General features: G+C 40.5%; 2 protein-coding genes across 2 annotated transcripts in view; both read right to left on the reverse strand.

Moving 5' to 3' along the window:
* Positions 1-5581: 5581 nt before the first annotated feature.
* Positions 5582-15527, reverse strand: LOC121537648 (ly6/PLAUR domain-containing protein 1). The gene is made up of 3 exons (XM_041845226.2): positions 15370-15527; positions 11828-11962; positions 5582-7426 (listed from the first exon to the last, which is right to left on the reverse strand). The coding sequence occupies exons 1-3, from the start codon at positions 15416-15418 to the stop codon at positions 7191-7193; spliced, it is 420 nt and encodes a 139-aa protein (XP_041701160.1). The 5' UTR covers positions 15419-15527; the 3' UTR covers positions 5582-7190.
* Positions 15528-17908: 2381 nt separating this feature from the next.
* Positions 17909-25072, reverse strand: part of LOC123484795 (nck-associated protein 5-like) — a 96487-nt gene continuing 89323 nt past the window's right edge. Inside the window, 3 exon segments of the mRNA XM_045215520.1 lie at positions 17909-18980; positions 24372-24553; positions 24776-24899. Coding sequence (XP_045071455.1) covers positions 18657-18980; positions 24372-24553; positions 24776-24899 — 630 coding nt within the window. The 3' untranslated portion in view covers positions 17909-18656.

A 25072-nucleotide genomic window follows, 5' to 3' on the forward strand; every position in this document is an offset into this window, starting at 1 on the left:
CACAGTCTCTCTGCTTAATAGCTCTGTCTGTCGCCAACACTTTTTCTGCTGCAGGGTGCACTTGCCGCTGCGTTAATGATCCTGTTTGTGAAGGTACAGGAGCGTCCGCTTTGCTTGTGTTCAACACTGTCTCTCTGTGATCTTGTGCGTCTGCAACTGCATACTTTTATCCCATTGGCCGAGGCGTAATCTTCTTCACTTACTGTACGAAGAGTACATACTTGCTTCTGGCTCACATGTGCCTCCTCCTATGATATTGTGTGTGTTTACTAGAAATATTACTACTGGGACTTATTAACACTGTAAATGTACTGTTGGTCCTTCATTGCACAATCAAATGGGAAGCATGTAAGCCTTACTTAAGACATGGATGACAGTTGATGTGAATGAAAGTGGACACTTTCACTGGACACTTTCACTTACCATAGTATTCCTAAAGGAGAGTAGACAACAACAACAAAGAATGGTGGAGGTGAAAGTCAACTCCTCATCAACCCCCTCAAGCACATCATCTAAAAGCTAATGAGTTTGATGAGGCATTAATGCTACTCGAACACACCGGGCAGAAGCAGACCTCAAGGCCCAGTACACCTCACAGGAAGCTATGACTATATGTTGTTAGGTTTTTGTTGGGAACTCGTGCCAGGTGTTTGCTGATAAACCTGGAGCCTTCCATGCATTGATTTGATATCTCTGTGGGAATGGCTTTTATACGTTGATAGGAACATGGGGCACCATTGTCCTTGCCAGAACTTGTAATGAAACCATGGGGCTTTATGTCTCACTGAAGGGGCTTTTAGGCCTGGTGAATCAGCATTCAATGAGAGACTGACAGACAATGTCATTTTGGCTGCATTTACACAGGCAGCCCAATTCTGATCTTTTCTCCACTGATTGGCCTTTTCTTTTTCAGAGCTGATCTGATTGGACAAAAGACCAATTACACAAAAAAATAAATCTAAACGCAGCCTTGGATTCTAAATCACTTACGCCTGTAGCAGCCCCTTCTGAAGTGCATGTTGCCTTGTTTAACACAAAAAACTATTTGCCTAAACGTTTATTTATTGAGAAGCCATAACAATCACATCTTCAATGTGTTTTAGTGTAATTGCATTCCCCCTCCAAGACGCTTGAAATAAGCAGCAAGACTCATTGTGAGAAACAGTGTAGAGTAACATTTAAGAGGAGGTTTTCAATCATGGCCGCTTTGTATTCATACTGCTCTCTGGGTATTTTTATTAATGGGCTTTAAATGTATAATCTCTTATTTTCTTTGCCAGGCTATATCAGGTCACAATGAAAACCAGCGGTGACAATCTCTAAAGTGGGCAGTCTGTGCTTTTGTATATGATATTAGAAGCACACACACAGAGATATTGCTAACTCCAGGAGAAGCCAAATCATGCTTGCAGAGGACATATCAGACTTTCTGCTGACTGTTGACCAAAGATACTTATTTCGCTGACATTTTCCACCAGCCTTGTTATAACATTTATGTCATCTATACTTCATTCTCCTCTTTTATGTGAGGAGCCAGGCTGGTCCTCTCTCCCCAGACAGATGCATAGTGGGAGAAAGCTAAAGGCTCCATTTTAAACATACAGTGCCTTCGGAAAGTATTCAGACCCCTTGCCTTTTTCCAAATGTTGTTACGTTACAGCCTTATTCTATAATGGATTAAATAAAACAATTCTCTCAGCAATCTACACACAATACCCCATAATGACAAAGTGAAAACAGGTTTTTAGAATTTTTTGCAAATGTATTAAAAATGAAAAAACATAAATCATTTTCGTAAGTATTCAGACCCTTTGCTATGAGATTCGAAATTGAGCTCAGGTGCATCCTGTTCCCATTGATCATCCTTGAAATGTTTCTACAACTTGATTGGAGTCCACCTGTGGTAAATGATTTGGAAAGGCACACACCTGTCTATATAAGGTCCCACAGTTGACAGTGCAAAAAACCAAGCCATGAGGTTGAAGGAATTGTCCGTAGAGCTCCGAGACAGGGATTGTGTCGAGGCACAGATCTGGGGAAGGGTACCAAAAAAATTTCTGCAGCATTCAATGTCCCCAAGAACACAGTGGCCTCCATCATTCTTAAATAGAAGAAGTTTGGAACCACTAAGACTCTTCCTAGAGCTGGCCGCCCAGCCAAACTGAGCAATCGGGGAGAAGGGCCTTGGTAAGGGAGGTAACCAAGAACCTGATGGTCCCTCTGTGGATATGGGAGAACCTTCCAGAAGGACAACCATCTCTGCAGCACTCCACCAATCAGGCCTTTATGCTAGAGTGGCCAGACGGAAGCCATTGCTCAGTAAAAGGCACATGACAGCCTGCTTGGAGTTTGCCAAAAGGCACCTAAAAACCTTCAGAACATGAGAAACCAGATTCTCTGGTCTGATGTAACCAAGATTTAACTCTTTAGCCTGAATGCCAAGCATCACATCTGGAGGAAACCTGCCACCATCCCTACAGTGAAACACAGTGGTGGCAGCATCATGCTGTGGGGATGTTTTTCAGCGGCAGGGACTGGGAGACTAGTCAGGATCGGAGGCAAAGATGAGCGGAGCAAAGTACAGAAAGTTCCTTGATGAAAACGTGCTCCAGAGCGCTCAGGACCTTAGACTGGGGGCGAAGGTTCACCTTCCAACAGGACAATGACCCTAAGCACACAGCCAAGACAACGCAGGAGTGGCTTCGGGACAAGTCTCTAAATGTCCTTGAGTGGCCCAGCCAGAGCCTGGATTTGAACGTGATCGAACATCTCTGGAGAGACCTGAAAATAGCTGTGCACCAACGCTCCCCATCCAACCTGGCAGAGCTTGAGAGGATCTGCAGAGAAGAATGGGAGAAACTCCCCAAATACAGGTGTGCCAAGCTTGTACCGTCATACCCAAGAAGACTCGAGGCTGTAATCGCTGCCAAAGGTGCTTCAACAAAGTACTGAGTAAAGGGTCTGAATACTTATGTAAATGTGATATTTCCGTTTTTTTGTATAACCAGTTTTGCTTTGTCATTATGGGGTATTGTGTGTAGATTGATGAGGGGAAATAAACAAATTAATCAATTTTAAAATAAGGCTGTAACCTAACAAAATGTGGAAAAAGTCAAGGGGTCTGAATACTTTCCGAAGGCACTGTATGTTGCACTTGCAATGTGTTGAAATGCTCCATTAAAGGTATATTTGAAGACGTCTGATAGCATGTCACTCCATTGCTTAGAGCCACATCCGTCTGTGTTGCCTCTAAATGGCAAAAACAGTGCTATGTAAAGGAAAGACTATTGTGTAAGACTTGCCCACTGCCTACATTACAACAGCACTGGGTTGTTTGTCACTGAACACACCAAAAAAGGCAGGGGACGACCCTGACACAGCTGACCTCTCTAGTACACGGATGTGAGCAGTATCACCGTCAAAGGTTTAATCAGTAGTTTCTTATACCATGGAGAAACCCACATACTGCACCATCCTCCACCTTCTTTCCTGCCTGAAGCAAATTATCATTGTGCTTGTTAGCACCTGCTTGTTCATCACTGACTGCCTGAAGCGTGTACTTTTACGTGTATGCTTGAATGAATGGCAAGAAGCAGCTTGGTTATCATTGGTCTCTGCACCTAACTCCTTATTGCCTTTCATAGCATGATAATTGAAGGTGGTGACAATGTGAAGTGTATGGTAGTGTGGTATGCAAAGTGGTGGGCAGAAAGTAGCAATATACGGTACAATTAATTTAGTCCCTCACCTACTGTGGTTGGAAATGTAGCATCTTGGGTGTGAAATTTAAATGAATTATTATTATTAAATGAACAGACATTATAATGGTCATACTAGTTTGTACAAGGCTAGACAGCGAAACAGTGAGAGTGTTCTGGAGACATGGTTAATAGTGGTCACGAATGGGTTGTCATATTCCAACGCAATTATAGTTGTCATTAGAGAAACCTGATAACGCAAACTTTTGCATTAGTATATTTTGTAATAATGAAATTACAACAGTTGGTGGTCATTGGAAATTGAGAGTGGCAGAATTATAACAAAACAGGTGCGTGGGTGGGTGCTTTGTCCACTTAGATGTCAACATTTATCGATGAAACCCCTTCAATATTTTCCTTTCTGCCTTAGCCTACATCTAGCTGTGTGGAAGTTATAGAAATATGAAATGCAGGGACATCTCCCTGTGATTTCCATTTTCCAGATGGTGGAATAAGTTGAGCAAGGTCCACATAGTAAGTACCTGGTGGTGAATAATAAGATAAACCCTAGCCACTGGAGGTCACTGAAATTTCAAGCTAGGCTCCGAGACAGGATATTTCATAGCCTCCGGCACCCTGGGTCTGTCATTTAAACGTGAGGCACGGCTGTGTCGGGCATCCCCTCTCTGCCTCACTCCCTTCCTCCATCTCTCGCTCCCAGTGTGGGGCTGACCTAACTAGACCCATGTCTCACTTACAGACAAGCCTCAACTCCCCAACAAAAAGGGTTGCCATTTTAAGACTCCTGAGGTCATTAAACTGCTTTTGAGAAAAAAAAAGAAAAAAAATCTTATTATAAATATTTTATTTGTCTATTACATATTTAGGTCAATTGAAAACAGAATGGTGATTCAGCTGTTTCAGATGCACTGTTTTTTGTCACAACTCTTTATTTGAATTTCACATGGGCAGAATATACAATCACTCTTCACAGAAGACCAATAAAAGGTAGACCATCATTTTTTTTTACCCATAATCCCCAAATTCTGTTGAATTTGTCTACCTGTTCGTTTAATGCCTTACATGTTCAAGATAAACATCAAATCAGAAGGAGAAAAAAAAAGCTATATCATTATCACTATCGTTTAATTTAGTTTATCATTATCTTTAATTTGAAAGATGAATTATGATATAATTCTTACATTATCCTCTTTACAAAGCCTTTCAATAATTATAATGGCCAATGGATAATGAGAGTAAGTTATTAGATATGTTTCTGGAAATCTATTGACATTTCATAAATGCTGTATTTTAAAAAAGAATGGTCTTCCCTTCAGTCTCTGTGCTGCCTTTTCAGAAGAATAAATAAATAATCAATTGACAATAGACCCAGCTGATAAGAAAGACAAAGTAGGTGACTGTTAAGCTAATACTGAGCATAACTGGCAAAACCCCATGGCACAAGAACCAAGAAAGAAACACTAGCCAACGTAAATAAATAAAATGTCCTACTGTACTGTTGTCCTTTACTCTTTGTCTGTACAATTCCCTCCCAAATTAACTCCACATTGTCACTTCAACATTCAGTAGTCATATAAACTCAGTGAGGGACGTCAGTTTTAGGGGGTCAACAGAAACATTTTGCCCAGTCACTACAATGTTTTATGTTGATCATTTTAGACAATTCAAAATAGTTGTGTTTATGCTCTCTCTGGTACATTCAAGTGGCAATCAATCAGATAGGAAACATCAATAGAAAAAGAGAGAATATGATTTCAGTAAGACATAAATGTATGAGCAGTATTTGTACATGATGCATTGTTGAGTAAATGTATCCGTCAACTATGCCCATCCACCTATAGCTAAGTGATCCATTCCCACAACACGCTGCACGTGGTGAGTATTCCAGATCGCTGATCGTTTTGCAGTTGTTTCCACTTCCGTGAGTCAATGTGTTGCAAAGGACATATGCTGCTGAATGAGCATTATACTAACGTCATAAATAATGCCAGATGAGCAGCGACACTAAAAACTCCTCTAAGCAGTTTTAGCAGGTAGCTACAATAACCAATACTTATATCCGACCTTGCCGCAATGACAGCCACATATCTCATGTCTGTACAGAAAATGGTATAATATGCATCCCTGCATTGAAATGTCCTTATTGTGAACTTATAAGCGCTACAACTAAAAAGCTGAAATATACTATAAGGACTGTTGAATGACTTAAAATATACTTGAAGAATGACACCCCCAAAAGGTTTTTGAAGTTGGAACTGGATGTTGATACAGATTATTATCATACTGTAAATGACTACAGCTAATAACAGGTTATTGAATATGTTGATTTATATAATGTCTAAATTGATAAGTTTAAAAACAAATTTCCCTTTCAGCAATATTTGAAGTTTAAGAAAGTAATTGGGTATATACAGATGTAGGATCTTAATTTGATCACCCTGTTGTTGCAAGGAATTTCCTGCATGGCAGGAAAAGCAAACTTGTAGTGTAGTCAAGGTTTTTAAAGGCTTCTAAAGTTTGTAATTTCCACTTTAAAATGTCGGACTTGGTTTGGCCTAACTAAAGATGTATCAACCTTACAAAAATGTCCATTAATTATAATAAACACAATAATTCACATTTCTGTAGGATTATTTTCCTGCTGTGAGAAACTGGTCAAATCAAGATCACACATCTGTACTTACAAATGATATAAGACATGAGCTCCAGCATTTAGTACTTACTGTAACAAGAACTTGTACCAGTAGTAAATGATGCAGACATCTCAGTATATCTCCAAAATCCCTACAACTCACTGCTCAATGTCCTCAGCTGTCAGTGCCATCTCTACACTAAGATCCATGATGAGTTAACACAATTCTCATAGCTAAACGGTTGCTGAGTACTCACTGACTATGGTCACGTCTGACTCCTAATCATTGGGAGTATTGATCTGAAGCGTTCGATCTTCCTATAAACAGGAGAATGTCGACGTTGATGAGGTCAGTGCCCACTGCCCTCAATAGGGACCTTACGGAGTAAGCGAGGGGTGATTGGAGGGCAAGGGAAGGACGAAGAAGAAGGAGGAAATGGCAAGCATTCAGTTCTCAAAAACTCTAAACACCAGGATTATAAAAGGGGATCCTTCCAAAGAGTCTTAAGCTCTTGAGTATCCAATCTAAAGATGACGCTGTAGAGTCCACAGGAGGCTGCTGAGGGGAGAACGGTGCATAATAATGGCTGGAACGGAACAAATGGAATGCCATCAAACACCTGGAAACCATGTGTTTGATGTATTTGATACCATTGCACTCATTCTACCAACCTCCTGTGATAGTCTCTTATGTATAGGATTCCTCTCCAAAGACGACACTAGAGTCTGATGTAGCCTATAGACTACGTAGTGTAATGTATACTGTAGCCTATTTGTAGCCTCATAATACTCTAGTGTTATCTTCAGGTAGAGGACGGGACAAGTGGACGCCTCTAGGTCTATGTCAGAGAGAGGGAGACCAGCGTGAGGGAGACCAGCAGAAAAAGAAGGGAGGAAAATGAAGAGGTGGCGGCCGACGGAACCGGGCGGTTCTTCTTCCGTGGCCCATTGCAGAGCGGTGTGTTACAGCAGGAGATGCACACAGAGTTGATCCTTCCAGTGCAGAACTGCTGGTAGCCTGACGAGGATATGAGGCATGCCCCGGACGAGGCGCAGGACTTGCGGTAAAATATGCCTGAAGAGGGAGAGAGAGAAGCGGTCAGGGATAGTGCAAAGCTATACAGGAAGTCCAGGTCAAGCTATATGTGATATTGAGACCCTTGGTGAAACTGAGCCAAGTCTCATAGCAAACTGAGGTAGCACAAACACTGGGGAAGGGAGGGGTAAAAGTCCTTAAGCTTTCGTTTTTGTTTAGTTTTTTATGAATGCTTGACGTTACAGTGCCTTCAGAAAGTATTCAGACCCCTTGACTTTTCCACATTTTGTTATGTTACAGCCTTATTCTAAAATTGATTATTTTTTTAAAATCCTCATCAATCTACACACAATACCCCATAATGACAAAGTGAAAACAGGTTTTTAGAAATTTTGGCAAATGTATTAAAAATAAACAGAAATGCCTTGTTTACATAAGTATTCAGACACTTTGCTATGAGACTCAAAATTCAGCTCAGGTGCATCCTGTTTCCATTGATCATCCTTGAGATGTTTCTACAACTTGATTGGAGTCCACCTGTGCTAAATTCAATTGATTGGACATGATTTGGAAAGGCACACACCTGTCTATACAAGGTCCCACAGTTGACAGTGCATGTCAGAGCAAAAACCAAGCCATGAGGTCAAAGGAATTGTCTGTAGAGCTCCGAGACAGTATTGTGTCGAGGCACAGATCTGGGGAAGGGTACGGTGTCCCGTATACGGGACGGTTGAGCTAATGTGCACTAATGTGATTAGCATGACTGTTGTAAGTAACAGCAAACTTTACAGGACATAGACATGTCTTATATGGGCAGAAAGCTTACATTCTTGTTAATCTAACTGCCCTGTCCAATTTACAGTAGCTATTACAGTGAAAAAATGCCATGCTATTGTTTAAGGAGAGTGCACAACAACTTATCACGGCAACTGGTTTGATACATTCACCTCTGAAGGTAAATAATGTACTTACATTCAGTAATCTTGCTCTGATTTGTCATCCTGAGGGTCCCAGAGAATGTAGCATAGTTTTGTTTGATAAAATCCATTTTTATATTCAAATGTAGGAACTGGGTTCTACAGTTTGAACCCCTGCTGTCTCTGGCTCCACACCCACCCCACCCGGCCATCTAGATGTGTGAAAGTTAGTGTATAAGCTAATGATCCATCATATATGACATTCCTGGGAGTGTGTAAACTTACATTTTGTATTACCATATCATTTTTGTATGTTCTCTATAGTTATGTACTTGAAAATGTTTTGGCACATTTGGGCAGACTTGATATAAAGTAGTCGAGTATTGCAATGCTTCACTGGATCAATCTGAAACTTTGCACACACACTGCTCCCATCTAGTGGCCAAAATCTAAATTGTGCCTAAACTGCAATATTATATTGTGGCCTTTATCTTGCATTTCAAAGATGATGGAACAAAAACCCCCAAAAAACACATGTTTTTTTGTTTGTATTATCTTTTACCAGATCTATTGTGTTATATTATCCTACATTAATTTCACATTTCAACAAACTTCAAAGTGTTTCCTTTGAAATGGTATCAAGAATATGCATATCCTTGCTTCAGGTCCTGAGCTACAGGCAGTTAGATTTGGGTATGTCATTTTAGGAGAAAATTGAAAAAAAGGGTCCGATCCTTAAGAGGTTAACAGGACTTTATCCTGATCAATACTGGAGTGGTTCATATTACTGGGAGGTGGTCCTCTAAGTGCCTAGAACCTATATAGAGCCATTATAACAAATAAAACATTGAGAATGTCACCTCGACAAAGAATATAATGCTCTCAAACTATGGAACAATTGCAACAAAACTATGCTTTGATTTATATGGTGATGAGAGAATGCACATGAATAATAATAAGCCATTTAGCAGACGCTTTTATCCAAAGCGACTTACAGTCATGTGTGCATGCATTTTTACTTATGGGTGGTCCCAGGGATCGAACCCACTACCCTGGCGTTACAAGCGCCATGCTCTACCAATTGAGCTACAGAGGACCACAATAAGAGTGTTTTGATTTCATGGAAATATTGTTGTGCCATTAGTCTTACCACAGGCGGTGGTAAGAAAGCCTGCGTCTCACTGCCTGATAAATGACCACCTTGCAGGGACTCAACTCCCACTTCTCCCTACCCCTTCCTAGGAAATAGACACTGGGCTTTTGGATACAAACAAATCCAAGGTGACCCTGGAGATGTGACTCAAGCTCCACTGAATCTATAAGCATTAGTACTTGTTATAAGCATATGGATGCTTATCATGTCTTAATACAAGGTTTATGTGTTCTCTGCTGAAATTTGTCAACAGACTGCAAAGAACTGTTATTATGATGAGAAGAGGTTCATAAGTGCCTACGACAAGTCTTACATTGCATTATAACTGTGGCATAATGCGTTATACCTGTCGACGTTAAGTAAAGTGTTACCAAAAGTTCTAATTAAGGCGTAGAGAGGAAATAGATGAAAGAGGTTGATGAAAGGGAGGAAGAGTCACGTTAAAAGTTCAATCAAACTTTACTGCTCTACTTTACTTGTCTTTCTCTTGAAATAATGACAGATGAGCTGTTAGACAGAGTGGCAATTTGTAAATGCAATACAATATTCTTGTTTTGTCTCAAAGACGTCAGACAAGCCTTCAAGACAAAAGTAGACAATTGCAGTCTGCATCAGCCCCTGATTACTGCTATAAAGTTTGACAGAACTAACAATACAACTTTAGCTTAATCAACCCTCTTCTTTGTTCCATACTACATCACTAGGCACATTTAGAACTGACAGTCTATCAAACCAAGTCCCCAAACCTTTGTTGGGGGGAGGAATGGGTAGAGAACAAATCACGTGCAAAAGCCAACTTTCCCTGAGGATTATGTTACAGATGTCTTCATATATCATAAACACATTATGCAAGTGTTTCCTTCCACCGATAATGTTGGGGTAATTCGCAAATTCATTATTTGTGATAAATTGTGGTTGCTGCATATAAAGATAATTAGTTAGGATCCTGGTCTCAGGCTGACATTATCTGAAATGATATAATTAAGGAACACATTCATTACCCAACATTGCTAGAAGGTTTTATGATAGAATACAAGTTTTTCAGTTTATCTGCTTACAGGAGCACATAAGAATCCCTTTGCCAACATCGCATTTGAATCAAATGACTCAGAAAACCTTTCTGGAGAGTGCAGACTGGCAAAGATTTGTGAATATACTGTAAGCATGTGCATTTCACACAAAAGTGAATCCTTATCTCAAGGTTATTCAAACCATTACACAACATTACATATAGTGTACATTTGTTAATTACATTATTGCCATAGAGCATTGCCTTTGAGTGATGAAGCTTGTCAACCATCATGTTCAGAAACATAGTTTGGGCATAAAGCACTCGCTAAAGACAATCTAGCTATGGAGTTCTTGGTAAATTTTTGGAATACTCTTGTAATTGGAAGTATACATTTGATCACAAGTGACAACTGTACATGTAATAACATTGGATGTGGTAGGATCAACAGGCCTAGTGTATTTGAAGGGTGTTCTCTCATTAAGCAATAAGGCATGAAGTAGTGTGATATATGGCCAATATACCACTGCTAAGGGCTGTTCTTTGGCACGACGCAACGGGGAGTGCCTGGATACAGCCCTTAGCCATGGTATATTGGCCATATACCACAAACACCCGAGGTGCCTTATTGCTATTATAAACTGGTTAACAATGTAATTAGAGCAGTAAAAATAAATGTTTTGACATACTCGTGGTACACGGTCTGATATACCACAGCTGTCAGCCAATCAGCATTCAGGGTTCGAACCACCCGGTTTATAATAAATAAATAATGCATGGATCAACTGAGCACAGCAGCCAGCAACCAAGGTAACCACCCTTTGGGATAATCCCATTAAAAGAATATGAGCCATAATCCATGAATTAACTATGGTAATGGCCTCTTGATCTATGGAGATTCTTTGATAGGTCCCAATTGATGTAGTGGGCATACGTATAGGCCTAGTTTATGATCTCATTTGTTGGAGACCCTATAGATCAGTTCCACTGAATTCAGAGGTAGAGAGGAAGTACATGAAAGAGGAAAATATACCTTATTTAGTTCACATGTTAAAAGTGGCACAGTCCGGTGTGGCTTGGTTTTACATGGCATAGTAGGTGTCAGAGAAGGCAGAGTGGCCTGGGGTGGCCTGGGGTGGTCTAGCTGCAGAACACATTTATATTGTGTCGGCGTGGGTTCGAATCCGGCCCACAACCTTCCTGTCTCGCTCTCACTAGTCTCTCTGGTCAGACTCAAGCTCACACTCTGCTGTGGCGGAGATACAGTGGCTGTGAGAAGGGACTACTCTCTCACTATCTCTATCCTATAAAGAACAAAGTATGAAAGGAATGGAACTGCCCAGGAGACGCTGTTTTCTTACCATCCTCCTTCACCAGCACCTCCTTCTGACACATGTCCTGCACGTTGACAGTGCAGTTGACGATGAACTCTGCCGTGGAGCATTCATCGTTTTTCACCTCCTCACACTGGTAACACTGGATCTGGAGAGCATAACCTGTACAAGAGAGACAGGAAGAACCACAAGGGTTAAAAAAAAAGCCCACAAGAACAGTTCACTAGTATCTGGCATATAGTCATCTCATTAGTCTATGAATGATGTTCAAGAGAGACTACAGGCACATTTTTTCAAATTTGTTTAGCTGTGCTTGATTGAGCTTGCCTGGCACAATGGAGTAGTCAGAAAAGTGCAAAGCAACTCTGCCCAACTGGCACTCCAGGCAGGCTCGATCAAAATTCAGAAAGTATTTAAAAGATTAGGCCTAAAATCTTATTTGAAAGATTTTAAAATTGTATTTTGTGCACCCAGGTCTGCAGTTCAGTCATTAGTATTATCCCTTGTTCATCTGGGGCCTTTCAGCCCCCCATATTCCTCCCAGCTAATCAACAATAAGTGTTTTCGTGATCTATTGCCATTACCACAGACCAGGAACTGTATCCTCGAGGAGAGACAAATTCATCTTTGAAATGAAAAAGTCTCTTTGTTGGCATTTTGAAAGTCAACTTGGTCCATATTTGCAATGATCAGAGGACAAGGGGTGGACTGAAAAAAAGACTGGATCTCCTCGATGAATAACAAACATGAAGATTATCTCAAAAGAGCATTTCATGTGGGAGAGACGATGTTGATGCTATCCTTACACATGTGGACATGTTACAAATATCAGACAATATAAATTTGAGCTAATATAATAACATTTCTGTACCACACCACAGAAAGCACTGATGAGTCACACAAAACACATACTTCTCTGACTACATACACATTTGTCGTGACAACGAAGAAACACAGCAGAGAGGAGTTGTTTAATGCACAAACAGATCTGGAGTCAGGATAAAGGGATTTTGACCGACAATAATGAACAAATATGTTTCAACAATATAAATCCATACTCTCACTTATTTGCCAACTAAACTTAATACAGTGCCCTCAGACACAATTGTGTGTGGAAGCTGGGCATATCTGTGCAGGGAAAAAGGCCATTCAACTTTACCCACTAAAATAATAATTGCCATTCTGACTTTTATAGTTGAAAACAATTAAGCTAGAGTGTTGCAAACAAAGTGCTTTATCCACACACTCAATGAAGCTGTTGCTCCAGCACTGACTTAAAATTAGATTAATTTATTTAGCAGATGCTCTTATCCAGAGCGACTTACAGTTAGTGAGTGCATACATTATTTATTTCTTTTTTCATACTGGCCCCCCGTGGGAATCAAACCCACATGCTCTACCAACTGAGCTACATCCCTGCCGGCCATTCCCTCTCCTACCCTGGACCAATTGTGCGCCGCCCCATGGGTCTCCCGGTCGCGGCCGGCAACGACAGAGCCTGGATTTGAACCAGGATCTCTAGTAGCACAGCTAGCACTGCGATGCAGTGCCTTAGACCACTGCGCCACAATTCCATTGTCACTTGACTGATTGGAATTAAATGGAAATTAACAAAGAATGACAGATGGTTGGCTATTCATCCAAAATTGTTTCACAGGGAGGAAAAATCGTAATAATTTAATCGAGGATACCGGATGGATAGCAAAATCTGATTCAGGGTATGGAGTTTTGCAGAAACATGCATGACTGTGCTATGTTAAACAACAATTCAAAATGTTCTCAGGCGCCACAGTTTCAGGTCATTTGTTCTCCGTGACAGATATTACTGTGTTCTAATTATTGAAATGGCGACAGTCATTCATCTCCCAGTCTGACAGCGCCATCAAGCACAAATTCAATTGAAAAGGATCCAAAACAAAGATCTGAGTGTAATTAATTTAAAACCAGATAAATGCTTCAAAACTCCATCCATCAACCGAGCAATAGAGTCTCATAAAGTGCCTAAACACATCATAGACTGTACTGTATCTGTCCTCTATAAACCACATATGTACATAACATTTAGCCAAGCATATAGTTATGTACATATTGTCTATACGGTTCATATTGTTCCTCTATACCCTTTTCACTGAGGTAAAAACATCATCAAATTATTTAGATGTAATTTCTGCTAACAATGAACATGATGTTTAAGGAGTGGGTACGTGAACCAAATCCAGCACATCCAACGCAGAACAGACAGAACATTTGTATGTTATTTACCACAGAGGCATTTTTGGTGAGATCAAGTTCTTACACGCCACTGTTCATCTACCCATATATTCATGTGCAAGGGGTTCTACTGGAAATATGGACTGGAAAAGCTCTCAGCTTCTGATTGTTATATCATTCTGATGATATGATCAGTGGATGTATGTTGGAATGAGAATGTGGACTGCTCCATTGACATAGATTATCATTGTCATTTTACCTGATCCCTTTTTAACAACTACATTTACCACGGTTTGTATACATTATAACCATATCATTGCTATAAGGTGACCCATGTAGATTGAGAATTCAGTTTATTTGCCTTCATCTATCTTAAATTGTATATTTCCCTTCCACCGTCATCTGAAGAGAGACAGGGTTGTTATTCTCTGCATATTTATTGATATTAATATTCATCACAGGTGTGCATGGAGTGATAGATCAGCTCATTTAACACCCACTAAAAAATGTTTTTTTTTAGTTTATTACAGTCACCTGAGCTGACAACTGTTGATCAATCATGTTCCTTATCATTTGAGCTTGATGGAATGCCTACACCTGTAAAATAAAATGTTGAATTGCATTTGTGTTGTCAATTATAGAGCTATTAATTAGCTATTGATAATGAGTGGCCTACACATTTCCCTCTGCTTTATAAAATGAGTGAATACATTCTTCACCTGTAATGGTGTCTAGTCATGTTTAATAGCAATTAATCTGAATACTTAATAGCCTAATTAGCATGCCATGTAGGGCAATTGTAAGAGCAGAAAGATGCTCCAAATATGGAATAATGTTCAATGTTTCAGAATGTGACGATCTATTATTTAGCATTTACATTTTTAAACAATATTATTAAATTGAAGCAAAGATATGGAAAATAATAGCCTAAATCACATTTTGAAAAGATATGCCTTTGCAGAGGTGACATGCGCAATGGTTTTACAGATGCAATTATGACCTAAGGTGATATATTTTCTGTAGCTGGAGCGCAGGTGTGTCATTAAAAATGTAAAATCCAAGAATCTGTTTCACAATTTCTTATTCCAAGACAGTTATACATGCATTTAACAAGATTATTTGATCCGCACCGGTAACCTCCTGCGCGCCTCACTGTTAGCATTACTAGACCTCTCCTGGATTTATGAAAACGATTTAATTGTTTTCATCCGACAAAAACAGCTCCCCAAATCATTTAACCATAATCCAAACTTGAATTAGATTGGAATACCTGGAAACGTTGACACCACTCTCAGCAACAGAATACAACGCAGCTAGCCAACACATGTAAGATTACACAGTCCCCAAAGTTTGCATACCTGTTTTGAGGAAAATTCCAAGCAAAGTTGCATAAATTAGAAGCAACATCCTCTCCCAAATGACACTTTAGAGGAACACATCAGACCAGGTGAACTTAAAACGAAAGCAAAACCCTTAGATGGATCCGTGGCATCAATGTGTGAGAGCACATTATGCTGCGAGGGAATGTAATGCTCAGCACAGGACGAGGGCGAGCTCTGCGGTTCGAGAGACTACGTTGAGGAATTCCAGTGAAATTGGATTAGGATAAATCATAAAACGTACCACGTGATGAAAGCTCGCCATATGGAAGCAATTCATCAGTCACTCATATCCTACACACGCAGATCCGTGACTGTTAATTGCGTCCAAATATGAAATGGTCACTTTTGGATAGGCTATTTGGTATGGAGTGCACCGTTGGCAGGCATGCAAATTTAACCAGATTTAGAAAGGCTACTATTCATTAAATACATTTGTTGAGATCATTTTATGGTTCAAGTGTGTCTGTATGGATAGTGTATGTTTAAGTTAGGGGGGATGGGGGGATTTTAGAGAGAGCGAGAGAGAATGTTTGGAAATCACTCTTGGGTGGCTGAATTAATTACTTTTATTTATAGTCACATAATTACCCATCAAGAGACTCTAATTGTTATAAATCCCCCTGCTTTATAAGCACTGTCTCAGAGAGTAAAGCTCAGTGGACACAGGCTATAGGTTTAACACGTTTTGTAGTTGAAGGATATGACATGAGCTTTATGGCAAGCATTTGAAGACAGGACTTGGCTCAAACCTTCCCTTGCCATTATTAACAATTCCCTGCGGTAGACTACTTACAGATATTTCAGGTACACATTTATGAGCGCAATGGCAAAGATCAGTGAAGATCTCACTGTTCCTTATGACTATGGTACCTTACATTTGACTACAGTATATGATACTGAACGCACACGTGTATGACTTCACGCACGCACGCACACGCACACGCACACACACACACACACACACGCACGCACACGTCAACCTCAAACAGTTACGGAAGCGGCACCAAATTTGAAATAGGAAATAATTTCTTTTTATTTGTATAGGAAATTATTACATAAAATATAGCATTACAAGTCTAATGTAACAGCCAAAATTGCACACGTAATTACCAAAGTAACACTGCTGGTAACAGGTTCTCTTACAAAGGAACAATCAAGGAGAGAAGATGTGAAGTAGGACAATTAAACACTACTATACAGTTCCATGTACAAAAAGTGGGATATAAATACTTGTCAGCTAGAAAAATACAGATTATGGTCTTAGCAAGACTCCTTACATATTATTAACAGTTTCATGGAAAAAAATTCAAACAATGAAACTTACAGTCTGTTTTTGATTAGCACCAGAATCAAATTACACACGTTTGGCATGATGATTTATTCCTACTACGTTTCAAATGTGTTTTGGATAAAGTGATAAAAGGTAGCAGTAGTAGCTTTTATTCGACAAAAGAAAACATTTTGTATCGACAAAACCTACAGGAAGTCACAAAACGAGGACATTTTCGAGAAAAGTTGAGCTGTTTTCAATCAGTAGACTTATAGACAAGCTTGAATGATTGGCAAACACAACAAAATGATTTACATTTAAAATTGCATATACCAGTCAGCAATGCTCATTCTGATATTAACTTAATAGCAGTTTTTAACACAGAGACAACATATACAAAAAAAAAGAGTGTTTTATGATGCTACAAGAGACCCAATTTCAACAGTTATGTTATCCTGCAATTCATGAAGCTTTTACTTTTTTTAAATGACAGTATATTCCATGAGTTGTAACCTTATATTCAAGGTAACTAGGTATAAGCGTTGCATATTCCCTGAGCTACTAGCATAGACCTTGCTCCGCAAATGTGTTATTGAAGCCAGCAGAAGTGTCTGATTCATAAGTACCATTCAGACACTAATTCAGTTCTATGTTTACATCAAATACTGAGTGACCCAAAGACAATGGTGATGGCACAGTAATTGCTTAAAGGGATACTTCAGGATTTATTAAACTTGAATTCGTGGATACCATTTTTATGTGTCTGCGTGCAGTTTGAAGGAAGTTGCTAAATAATGTTAGCATAATGACTGGAAGTCTATGGTAACTGCTAGCATGCTAGTAGATACCATACACTTCCAGTCATTGCGCTAACGCTAGTTAGCATTGGCTCGCAAAACTAACTCTAACTTCCTTCATACTGGATGCAGAGACATAATAATGGCATCCATGAGTCCATCTGACTCGGGAAAATGATAAAGGGCTTTGTTGCCAAAATCCCGAACTATCCCTTTAAGCTACTACACATCAGTTGAAGTTCAGCTTGACAGTTTTGACTTGCTGGTAGAAATGATTGATCATGTATTCCTAATTTATAATACAATTCAAAGTCAATACTGACTCCAGTACATTCAATATGCAGGATATTATTCTTTAAGATTCCACAGTACTGGTGGTTCAATTAAATGTGCACATGCATGTATTTAGGTCACTTAATATAAAGTATAAATCACACCACTTTAAAAATAAAATACAATATTTGTTCTTGTATTTGTTCTAATGTGTGTGTGTCACATTTTCGTTCACCATGCAACTTTCAAGATACCACAGCAGTCTGGAAATCGTACACGTTTGAGCCAATGGCTTTAGGGGCTGTGATTGTATGGTATGGGTTGCAGTGTATTGCATGATGGGAGTTGTGGTGTGTAGACCTGCCATTATGGCATACAACACTGTGGCAGTAAAACATTGCTCCAATTCAAACTTGAGAAATAATGATCAGTGAGAAAACCGTCTATCCACATCCACATCCAACAACCATAATTGTTTTTTTTCACATTTGATGATTCCTAAGGTATTGCTTCACACTACTAGGCATCATCAGTTGCTCCTGATGATATTTCTGATTGGTTTGTTTTGGTGGTATTTACTCTAGTTTTGTCTTCAAGTTGAATTTCACTTTTTAAATTCCTTAAAAACTTTGTACAGTATTTGTTACAGTGCAATGATAAAAAACATTCCCCCTTCGGGAAAAAATATATAATGCAAGAAGACTATTTCTAATATTGCTTTCCACACCTTGAACGGTGGTACTGTTGTAGCCTATAGTTTAATTGTCCAGGTCAGAGGTCATGCATACTGTACAGTCTGGGTTCACGTCCTTATCTTATGACATCACCTATGACATCACTTCCTTCCTTATGACCTAAGTGCTTCGGTTGGTGGGAGTAGCAGAGGACTCCACAGAATCGTCCCCGGCCTCCACTTTCTTACTCTACACATTGTTGGAGCCTTGACTGGTGCACGAGGAGAAGCTGTCGTAAAGCGAATCACTGAGAGAACCCACACGCTCCGCCCCGGGCTTGTTGGAGCCGTAGCTGGACGACGAGGGCTCGTTGTCAGCCCTGCTGCAGCAGTCCTCCTCTCTCTCCCCTGCGGAACAGGAGCAGTCACCGCTACTTGGCCTTTGCTCTGTCTCCGGGTACAGCCCCAGCCCACTGCTGTTCAGCTTGTTCAGGGACTCCAAGGACACGTCTCTAGAGCCGGCCTGGACCACTCCGCCGCAGCCGCCTGTCGTCATGTCCACTTGATTCCCTTTCTACAGCAAAAACAAGACAAACAAGAGAGGAGAAAATGAGATGAGGGGTGTTTTGTCATCTGCCCACAATGAGTCCACACTGCAGCACATTATTATCATACTTTAAAGTGTCAATCTGGTATTCAAACAACAATAAAGCAGTCCCAGATTGCCCCTTTCTACATATAATTTCATATAAGTAATCTGTCACTCGGTCTCTCAACAAAGAATATCCAGAAACAAGAAAAACAAGGCTGTCATGCTGAATTTACACTGAGTGTACGAAACATTAGGAACACCTTTTGCCCTCAGAACAGCCTCAATTTGTCGAGGCATGGACTCTACAAGGTGTCGAAAGTGTTCCACAGGGATGCTGGCCCATGTTGACTCATGAGGTCAGTCTATGTGATGGAAATGTTTTGTACACTCAGTGTATATCTACTTCAGCGTAACGCAACACTACAAAGCACTTTGACTACTGTCATTCCTGAGTATCGCATTGATTTATTGAGAGCTTTGTTCATTCTCCTCCCATGCTTAAGGCCCAATAAGTCTGTCTGGGGGAATCTGCCGTGAGATATCAACCTTTCCACAGGGAGGGAGAGGGAGAGGGAGAGGGAGAGGGAGAGGGAGAGGGAGAGGGAGAGGGAGAGGGAGAGGGAGAGGGAGAGGGAGAGATTCTCCTTCGTAGCTGTTTTGACACAATGTATTATTTTTTTGTCAGCAGCCCATGTTGTTAAAAAGAAACGAGTCAAACGGCGGCCGGCTTCTTCTCGCTATAAAGTAACGCAAATGGCTTAACCTTAAATATACTGTAGAGCAAACATCTATTGAATATCATTTTGCATATTGATAGGTGTTTTGGTATGCACAGAGAATCTCACTTAAAGGTATAATGTGGGATCTGGGTATCTGTTCAATGGAGATTTCAATCCATTGATTCTTGAAGAATATACCACAACAGGTTTGGGGCTGCCATTTTGCTAAGAAATCAATCCCAGATTGCAGCTTTAATGTTGCAGTTTCATGATGAATCACTAGAGCCCTCTAGGCCCTGTTTATGTACTTTTGAGAAATATCTTTGGTATCTACACTTTTATCGTGTGTGGTCGCTGAACTCATTGCCTTCTTCCATGGAAAACGCCTCCAAGCCATTCCACCACCCTTGAGTAAATTGGCAACACAACAATAGGAAAGGTCCCCAGTGAGATATATATATATATATATATATATATATATATATATATATATATATATATATATATAAACCTCTGCATCTCCAATCTAGCATAATCACAGAAATCATGCATAATGCATTTTTCCCACATACAGTCATAAATCTAACCACAGTGAGTACAAAACACATCTTCAATAGAAAAAAAAATCTGTTGTGTAATTCAACCTTGGTCAATAGCTATTAGAATATCTTAACAGAACTATTTATGCAACATGCACTGAGGAATCTTGAAATAATTTGAGGAATCATTAGAAGGAGCCTGGCCTCTCTGGCTACATTTTATCTGTGGTAAAGGTAAACACAATTCTCTGGGTAACTGGATTTACCTCTAGCCAATCTACCGAAGGGGCCAAGCCATCCACACACTTCCCGGGTGGAGCGTACACAGAGTTGTTACTGTATTACCAGGGGTATAGACCGCCCTCAGGGTTTCACCAACTCCTCATCATTAAGTGTTCACTGACAGGTGGCCCTTAGAAATGGCTTTCCTCCCAGGAACTCCAACCCAGAACCACTCCGCTAACAATCTGGTGGTTTACACTAATGCATTCAACACACAGGCACCGCGGGTTAGATATTCTTTATGTACTAAATCAGCACTAAGAAAATCAGAAATACCCTAGAGTTCTGAAAAATATCACTTTTGAGGTACAACGGTAATTCAAGGGTTGGTGATAAAAACAAATGGGATTCAAATCTGCACAATGACGCATATCTCCATTCTAGCAAAGTTACTGGAGAATCCAAAAGTGCTACTTCGAAAATTATTTTTAGTCCAGGACTAGGCTCAATCTGGGTCCGGGAAACCAACCCTATAGTATGTGCCAGTGCAGTGTAGTCTACAGGTGCATGGATGTGGAAGATCATGAGAACAGAGCAGAGGGTGTATGACTTGATTGTGATCAGTGATTGGAATTGGGGTGGCCTTTCGTTCAGTGCCTTTGACAGTGAGGAACAGCAATCATGGTCCTGCTCTTCTCCTAACAGCACTGAGCTCTCTATCTCGGTAGGAGGGATTCTTATCTGTGATTGAATTTGATTTGGTGAAACACAATTACCACTCTTGTCTGTGGGTCGAAACCAACCTCCGTGCAGACCTTGACCATCTGCTGGCACCTAAGGAGCCAGTTGAAGTGTATCCTTTACAACCGAACACACAGGAAAACATCGCCTCAGGGGCACTTCAGGTAGAAAAAGAGCTTGTCAACTGCTAAGGTATTTCATTTCAATGGGAATGCCTTGGGTAATTGGGATTCTGAAAGGATATATACGTTGGAAACATTCTGCCCCAATATTTGATTCAAAAGTCTGTCATCTGAAGCACTTCTTACATGTCTGTACTTCTATTTCCAATTGCATGTCCAAGACCAAAAACATCCCTCTCTCTCCCCATTACATTAGTGCTCCAGGTAACAAGCTGTTACAAGCAGCTGGGGAGAACGTGTGACCACAGATATTATATAGTTATGAGGCATATGGCTGTGTAACCTGGCCCTCTCTGGTCAGGCTCCTTAGGCCCTGCCCAGCCCCAGCACAGCATCTTATGCTGTTTTCCCCCTGTCGGAAAGGCCTGCAGAAATCTCTATTACCCATCAGGAGAGAGAAAAAGAGAGAGAGAGAGAGAGAGAGAGAGAGAGAGAGAGAGAGAGAGAGAGAGAGAGAGAGAGAGAGAGAGAGAGAGAGAGAGAGAGGAGGGAAAATGAGGGAGAGAAGGAAATAAGAAAGAAAGAGAGGGAAAGAAAGAGAGGATGAGAGCTAAACTGAGAGAGCAAAAGATAGAGAAAGAAAGGGGTGTGGGGGGGGTTGAAGGAGGCAGAGGGAAGAGGGGGTGTAGCAAGGCAGGCAGAGGGGCAGGCAGGCAGCGTTGCTGTCAGGCAGTGTCAGGATGATGAATGGGGGGCCAGGCTGGGCCATGAGGTCTCTGATGGGAGCTGCCGAGCTTTACATCACTCTCCTGAGTGTTTGTGAAAGGTTATTAAAGGCACTTAAATCACCCAATCTCACACTGCACCCGCACCCGCACCTTCCACACACTTCCCACTTCCCAAACGAATCTTCCATAAAGATACCATGAACTTACCTGACTGACTTAAAGGGAATGGTCACATATACAGTGGGGTCCCACCACCATATTTATTTTTGGCTCATGCCAAAATATCTGTATACCTTTACCTTGAAAATGTAATTATTAACGGATGAATTTCGAATAGCCTAGGGCTATGCGACAAAACAATGCCAATAGTCCTCATAGGTCTTAATTGTGTTGGTTAGATGTATTTTCAAAGTTCCTTAGTTTTATTTTATTTATAAAGATATTTTCTTGTGAGGTCTTTCCAAGACCAATTACTGGACAGCAATAGATGGTAGGATTAAATCCATAGTGTTGCTCTGTCTTTGGTGTATTTGTTATCGTTGTTTGGGTGATCTCTGTGCAGGTTGGATGCACATGGTCTCTGTCGGACACACTGCATTTCTGTAGGGAGTCTCATCACAATCCGAGCCATGCTTTCAAACCCCGGCTCACCACCGCAGCAGCCAACCACACATAAACCTTGTTAGAAAAACCTCAGTTACAACCCCACCTCCGCAACCAGCAACCACACTTCACTTTATTTCACACAGACATTAAAATGGTCAAATCCTGGCCATTTTAGCACAAAAACGTCTTTGTAGAGTGGGAGCGGAAGACTCATCCAAAATTGTTTCATTTAGTGTAGACTAACAGCCGAGAAGACAAAAAGCTGCAAACTCTATTTTACTCCCAGTTATTCAATGAATAGATGAACCAATGTTTCTGTATGCAGTGCCTTCGTCAGGGTCAAAGCATACGCCAAGGACATTCATTTTCCACATTCAATTTGAGCAGTCAATTGTTCAGTCAATGCAGAATGGAATAGATCTTTACTTATTGAATCTTAGAAATATTTGAGCACAAAAAAGCGACTGGCAAGGTTGATATTGTAAGTTTAATAAAAAGGCATACAAAGCACCCTGAGCCCTGCAAAGTTGTATTTCGCTTTAGCAGAGTAGCTGCAAGTTTCAATACTGCTCCCTCTTTCATAGTACAAGGCCTCTATAGGCCAACAGTAAGAACCATAGGTCAACAACATAAAACAAATTAATGTATTTTTCTCTCTCTCTCTCTCTCTCTCTCTCTCTCTCTCTCTCTCTCTCTCTCTCTCTCTCTCTCTCTCTCTCTCTCTCTCTCTCTCTCTCTCTCTCTCTCTGAACTTGTGTTGAGTCAGATCCTTTTGCAGATTATGGATTTTTCTGTCAGGTCTCTGTGTGTGTGTGTGTTAGGTTATTCTACTGCACTGATCCAATGGGAAGTGGGGGCTGAGGGGAGTGGGGCGAGGGCCATTTCATGGTCACTGCTCCTCATTTGTCATTCAGTGAAGTTAAATACCGTTAGGCAAATACCCCGTGACACGAGAGGGCAAGCCGATCGAAAGCAATTAGGCGACTTTCAGTTTTTTTATTTTATGAAAATGTCAGAACAATCCAACCACAGCGCTTTATAGGAGGGTGAAAGACATCAAGCTTTGTGGACTTTGTACGCACTTTGAGAAAGCTGGAGAAGCTGGAGAAGGACCAATTTTGCTTTACATTGATTTGTTTTCACATGAGTTGGACTGCACGTTACCATGGAAACAGTTTGCCTTGAGCTAATGCATGATCTCACATAAAATTTAGAGGGAAAGTTTGACTACATCCTTAGTGTCAAACACTGTATTGTAAACATAATACTTTTCCGAGGTCGAGGTAAAGTGGTCTGTGCAATAGATCCTCCTGAAGCAACATCAAAAGATCATGATCATCTAGTTGAGTATATGTGAAAACAACCGAGCTACAAAAGGATATGTCAAAGGTAATATACTGAACCAAAATATAAACACAACATGTAAACTGTTGGTCCCATGTTTCATGAGCTGAAATAGAAAATCCCAGAAAGGAGTTGAGGAGTATTTCTGTCTGTGGGCCTATGCCCTCCCAGGCCCACCTATGGCTTCACCCTTGCCCATTCATGTGAAATCCATGGATTAGGGCCTAATGCATTTATTTCAATTGACTGATTTCCTTATATGAACTGTAACTCAGTAAAATCTTTGCAATTGTTGCATGTTGCGTTGATATTTTTTTTCAGTGTTTGTCATAGGTCAACAAGAAGTACTTACGCTTAGTCTGTCTCGTGCTTTTCCCTCTAGCGATGATTGGTTGTGCAACAAGTTGTATTGGGAGAAACTCCTCCTGTGGTCGTCCTTCTCTATGTGAGAGAACATGTCATGTTGATAGTAGTCCATGATTGACGGGAACTTTCCCACACTGCTCCTCTTCATCGTCTCCTCTTCGTAGACAACTGTGGAGAGCAAGTTTCAATCAACCAATATATCTATCACTCAATCAACTTCAATTATTTTGGAACTGCAATAACAAAATGCAAGGAGATGTACTGTTGTTTCAAACAATTCATGTGTAAAATAGACCTAAGATAAACTGGCTCAAATCAAATGCTGTAGGCCTACATCTAAATAACATCATTATTGTGTCTGTGGATGTGGGATGCAGATGTGATTCTGACCTTGGTTGCTTGTCTTTGCTCTGTTGGTAAGAGTGCTTTGGGTGGAGCCTAGCGTGTTCCCTTCAGACTCTGTCTCTGTGTCACTGCTGCTGCCAGAGTATGTGCACACTCTCAGGACTCTGTCCTGTTCAGGAAAGAGAGGGACATCAGAACAGAATGAGAAGATAGATCAAGTATCCCTTTAAAGACTACTTCCCCGGAGTCAGATTAACTTGTGGATACCATTTTTATGTCTCAGCGTCCAGTATGAAGGAAGTTAGTCGTTTCGCGAGCCAATGCTAATTAGTGTTAGCACAA

The sequence above is a fragment of the Coregonus clupeaformis genome, unplaced genomic scaffold (genome assembly GCF_020615455.1).
Source record: "Coregonus clupeaformis isolate EN_2021a unplaced genomic scaffold, ASM2061545v1 scaf0464, whole genome shotgun sequence".
Classification (NCBI taxonomy): domain Eukaryota; kingdom Metazoa; phylum Chordata; class Actinopteri; order Salmoniformes; family Salmonidae; genus Coregonus; species Coregonus clupeaformis.

Excerpts from the sequence above, each read along its gene's own strand:
- LOC121537648 (XM_041845226.2), bottom strand. The coding sequence starts at position 15,418 with ATGTTGCTTCTAATTTATGCAACTTTGCTTGGAATTTTCCTCAAAACA. Across the intron at positions 11,963-15,369 it reads TGGAATTTTCCTCAAAACAG|GTTATGCTCTCCAGATCCAG; the intron begins GTATGCAAACTT and ends TCTCTTGTACAG. Across the intron at positions 7,427-11,827 it reads GGTGCTGGTGAAGGAGGATG|GCATATTTTACCGCAAGTCC; the intron begins GTAAGAAAACAG and ends CTCCCTCTTCAG.